Here is a 5,224-nt window from a genome sequence, read left to right as displayed (position 1 = left end):
GATCTTTTATTTTACTACCCATTTATTAGTTATTTGACGTGTACTTTCTTTTGTCCTTTTTGGTAATTTAATAGTTTGTGTAAAATTTATCTTTTTACCTATTATTTAATTAGTTTTTTTTAATTTGATCGATTATTAATTTTTGGAAACAATTGATAAATTTATAAGAAGTATCTTGTTTTAAAATTTAGCAGCCAAAAATATTTTGGATAGTATCTCAATTAAAAATACTAACCAAATATATATTAGCAGGTAAATCTAAAAAATATATATTAAAAAATTATGAACCAAGCAGTTAATTTTAAAATAGTTTATTGTCTATTTGTTAGCCAATAATTTTTTTTTAAAAAATACCGACTAAAATAATGACCAGCTAAAATATTTACTAATCATGGATTATCAACTAAATCATGATAATTTCTTTTTGCTGGTAATATGGATTGCCAACTAAAAACGGGATTACCTGTCATTTTTATTCGTTGTATAGTAATCCCATTTTTTCCCTAGGGCAATGAAGTATAAAATTGGCGAAAGAAGATAGATTTAGTAGATCTAAAGTGGTCAAGCGTATTGTCTTCTTCAATAATTAATAAATCTTCTTCAGTATCATTAATTGTAGAAATGGTTGATAAATTTATAAAAATGGTTTAGAAGTCTGATTTTAAAATTAAGCCAAATGTATTTTGACATGTAACAAGATTAAAAATACCGATCAAATATATATTTTACCAATAATTTTTTTAAAAAAATTAACGACAATATATATTTGGCTGTTATTTTTAAAATAATTTATCGGTCATTTGTTTGGTTGGTAATTTTTTTAAAAAAAATCCGGGCAAAATAATAGTCTAAGTAAAATATTTACCAAATCATAGATTACCGATTAAGTCCTAGCGAAATTTTGCTACTGGTAATATGGATTACCGGTTATTTTTATTCATCAGAATTTGTAAGGTTGTAAATATAGTCCCACATTATAAAATACATAGGAAAGATCATGAGTTTATAAGAGAAAGATATTTCCATTGAGACCTTTTGGGTAGAGTCCAAGAGTAAAATCATGAGGCTTAGGTCCAAAGTGGACAATATCATACAATTGTGAAGATATCTAAATTCATTATGATCCTACAAGTGGTATTAGAGTCCGGACTGCCAGAAAGTTTAACCGTCGACTGTGCACAAAAGTCATGATCTAATTAAGTCATGTGAGTATAATATTTACTTCGAATAAAGAAAATAAGAATATTTTATTCTAATGTAATGATCTTTTGCATGAGTAGAGTAAGACACCCAACGAGGTACGAGAATGAGAAAGTGGTGCTAAAGGATCTGAATGCATAATTGAGATATTTCGAGAAGCAACTTGTGTTTTGAATATTTAAAAGTCTCTATGTCATCACTAAGCATCCTTCATATTATAATACAACCATTTTGACAATTCTAATTTAATTTTGTTCTCACTCTAGTTGTCATGAAATTAATTAGATGAAATATATAATTGTGTTACCCTTGGCAGTGATCAAGAAGGTGCTACGATATGATTATGTAGTGATATGACTGATAAAGATTTTCCACAATATATTATTTTTAACAAACAAATAATTAAACGTGGGGATAAATATACAAATGGTAACAAAAGATAGAATTTATCAGCACAATGCTAGTTTTAACACAGTCGACTCTACAACTATATGTGAAAAGATAAATCGGAAAATTGTAGTTAGTTAGCGTGGAGAGGATTTTTTTCTCAATTTTATCGAGATTCGAACCCTTGTCTTATAGTAGTAACTTCTTAATTTTATCGAGATTCAAACCCTTGTCTTATAATAGTAACTCTATCTCGTACTAATTAACTCAAATTTGTGGGCATAGATAAAGGAGGGTTGTGGAATTGACTCTGTGAAATGGTTGGGATGACGATTTTCACCTTATATTAAATATACAAATGTACCATAGATAGAGGAGGGTTAAAGATTTTACGCAAACATGCACGTTATTGTTTCAGTCAACCAACCTATTGCTGCCAACCTAACATAATGGGCATTTTCGAAGAATCAGTTGAGAGGTGTCTTTCATATTTGCGCACATAATTGACTTCATTTATTAGAAAAAAAAAAAGAGAGGACATTTTCTCTTTCTCTTGACATCAAATTAAGGGGGCGTTTGGTTAAATGATGGGAATGACTATGGGTATGAGTTTGATAGTAGGATGGAATGAGAATAGGAATGGAAATGAAACCCATCAAATTATATGGGTTTGGTAGATTCTCATAAATCTAGTAATCATTCCCAAAATCTCATTCCCAAACCCACAATCCAAACACTATCTTTTACTATCATTCCATTCCCTCATTCTCAAACCTATCAACCAAACACCCCCTAAATCTTCAGCTATCATTTCCTTAATACTCGGCTTGGTATCTTTTTATTAATATTTATTTAGGTGTTCATTTGAAAACATTATAGCAAGAAAGAGAAAGAGAAAGAGAAAGAGAGAGAAAGAACAAGAAAAATAAAAGATAATGTTACAGCAGTATTGAATAGGAACTTGAATCACCGTGAGAGAAAAGGAAACTAATAGCAATTGAATCAAACTAAATAATATTTTTAGAATTAGTTGGAAGTTTTAGTGATCCCAGTGAATCATATCAGTTGATCCAGGTATATAAGAAATAAAAACGAAAGAGAAAGGGGAGGAACGAAAAACAGAAATAGAAATTAAAGAAAAATCGAAGAGAAGGAAACAATATATTATTTGGTTGCCAGAGATTCATGCGCTTGAGAATATTAAAAATACTAGAAAGAGAGGAGATATTTACAAAAAAAAATCATAATAAGAGAAAAACTTGATTAAAGTGTTCTATTTGGACTGTATTGCCTTTGTTTATCTAATTGAACTATCCGATTTTAAAAAGACTTTGACTGATTCAGCCCACGATGGTAATTAATGATAGACCTCTTCTACTTTCTCTTAGTTTGGTCTGTGTCTCACCGCTCTTGAATCTATAATATATATATATATATATATATTTCTATAAAATATGCAAGTTGGGTATAGATCTATCTATTGATAGATAGATCTATACCCAACTGCACATCAGGCCGTGGGAGCATTTGTCTCTCTGTCTCTTGAGTCTGTAAAAAAGATGTCTCTCCTCTAGCCTTGTCAATCCTCCATCGCTACCAAAGCCTCGATCGGCCTGCTGCTAGCTAGCCAGCCATGGTTTTTGTCCCTTTTAACCTCACCGTAACCTGCAACAATTGGTTCGGCGGGTTATGGAAATCCGGTGGGCAGCCCAAAACTGATATCAACAAGTTGAAGATAGCAATGAAAGAGCTTAAAGCTGAACGGAACGATATCAAAAGTAAGATCGAAGAAGACAATCGCGAAGGACTTACAAGTGAGGAAGCCAAGCAGCGGAAGCGTGACCTGGAGTCATTGGAAGGCCAAGTGGCTGCTATCTTGGAGGATTTCACACGCATCAGTGAGCTTTAATTAATTAATTAATTCTCCTATATATCTTAATTAACTTGTTTTTACAGTAATTAATGACAAGTTGTTAAATTCTGATATCTATATGTTTTAGGGTTTCCAAATATCATCAAGCTTGGGCCATGGGGAGTCGTCGGAGACTGTCACTTTGACATTGGTCGATCTGCGTCCCAAATTACAAAGGTCAGACTCCACACAGGATACATCGTCGATAATTTGGGGATCTCCTATGTTGTCGACGGGAAACATTTTGAAACACGTCGACTAGGCGGCAGCGGTGGCGGCGCCCATCACACGGTACGTGAAGTCGCCAACACGTACTCTACATGGATAGATAGTAAACATCGTTATATCGATCGATCGATCGTTCTTGCAGTTCACACTCGTTCCTGGCGAATATATCAACTCGATGGCTGGGTTCGTCGGTGCTTATGAAAGCGAACGTTGTATCTCTCAGCTCAAATTTAAGACCAACTTAGGAAATGCGCATGGGGCTTTTGGGGGAGGAGGCGGCGACGAGTTCACTGTTCCGATCATGCATGGTCGAATTGTTGGATTCTTTGGCCAGTACGACAAGTATCTAAAGGCGATCGGAGTCTATGTGGCTCTTAATTAATTAATTGGCCATCTATATAAGATTTCAGGATCTCATCATCTCTTCTCTCTTCTTCAATTAATTTGTTGCAGCGTGGGATTGAATATTTAAAATTTTTTTGAGAGTTTCATGTATAGTGCTTTGAATGTAAATTGTGGTCTCCTCGGGGGTGCGATGGTTAAGACATTTGTAAAGTTTGATTAGCTATAATGTACCAAATTTTCATGTACCCTCTATGGAATTCACCACTAGATCCATCAAATAGAGTGCCTTGTCACTTTTCCCCCCTTCATTTATCATAAATTGCAAGTGTAGTTGTTGGTTCTTATATCCAACCTCTAAGGAAACTTATGCAACAATTTTGATTGATTTTTTTTAATCAAATATATTATATCAATTATAAAATTTAAAAATATTAGATTTTTTAAAAAGGTGATATTAAATGAGAGCAAAATAAACCTTCCATTTTTGGTTGATTTTCAGTAGATTATCTTACCCTTTGCATGTGCTACTATTGCTAGACAAAATATCTCGTAATTTATCTATTTGTATCTAATGGGAATGAATATTATCACCTTTTACTATGTAAAATTATAATTAGAACATCATGTGGCAATACCCCATGTCTTAACCACCGCACGGCCCCAAGGGAACATTATCTAGTACTTCATGCACTAACACATGTTTGTGCAATTTGGTGAGTATGTGTGAGCAATATGATAGTTGGTTGAGTGAAATGTCAAATAAGTCAGGGTTGATTAGATACTTAACGATGGGAAAGTCCAAATAAGAGTTTGCAAAAGAAAAAGTATAAAGTGGATCATGGTTGACCGAACACTTGTGATTAAAAGTTTAACAGGGAGTTGACATGAAAAGAAATGTCCAAGTAAGTTACGATAGATCAAACACTTGAAATGTGAAGGAAAGTTCAAGTGGATTATGAATGATCGGACACTTGACATGAAAAGCGAAGTCCAAGTCGATAAAAGTTGACCAAATACTTAATGATGAAGGAAGTTCTGGTATGTTGAGATCAACCGGATACTAAGGAAGACGAGTTGATAATATATCGATTTGAACCTGGAGACAGCTACTACCAAAATATATATATAACACAACAAGAAGTTGGACTTGGT

General features: G+C 33.2%; 1 protein-coding gene across 1 annotated transcript; it reads left to right on the top strand.

Moving 5' to 3' along the window:
• Positions 1–3,042: 3,042 nt before the first annotated feature.
• On the top strand, positions 3,043–4,166 carry LOC122049696 (protein GOS9-like). The gene is made up of 3 exons (XM_042611054.1): positions 3,043–3,485; positions 3,588–3,790; positions 3,870–4,166. Exons 1-3 carry the CDS (start codon positions 3,221–3,223, stop codon positions 4,107–4,109), a joined length of 708 nt encoding a protein of 235 aa, XP_042466988.1. The 5' UTR covers positions 3,043–3,220; the 3' UTR covers positions 4,110–4,166.
• Positions 4,167–5,224: the final 1,058 nt, after the last annotated feature.

Source organism: Zingiber officinale, chromosome 2B (genome assembly GCF_018446385.1).
Source record: "Zingiber officinale cultivar Zhangliang chromosome 2B, Zo_v1.1, whole genome shotgun sequence".
NCBI classification, from domain to species: Eukaryota; Viridiplantae; Streptophyta; class Magnoliopsida; order Zingiberales; family Zingiberaceae; genus Zingiber; species Zingiber officinale.
The sequence above is the reverse complement of the archived record's forward strand: the minus strand, read 5'-3'. Positions and strand labels throughout refer to the sequence as shown.

What these genes read in the sequence shown, in the direction of transcription:
- LOC122049696 (XM_042611054.1), top strand. Translation starts at nt 3,221, where the DNA reads ATGGTTTTTGTCCCTTTTAACCTCACCGTAACCTGCAACAATTGGTTC. An exon ending in GGAGGATTTCACACGCATCA is followed by an intron (nt 3,486 to 3,587) that starts GTGAGCTTTAAT and finishes TATATGTTTTAG; the next exon opens with GGTTTCCAAATATCATCAAG. An exon ending in GTGGCGGCGCCCATCACACG is followed by an intron (nt 3,791 to 3,869) that starts GTACGTGAAGTC and finishes TCGTTCTTGCAG; the next exon opens with TTCACACTCGTTCCTGGCGA.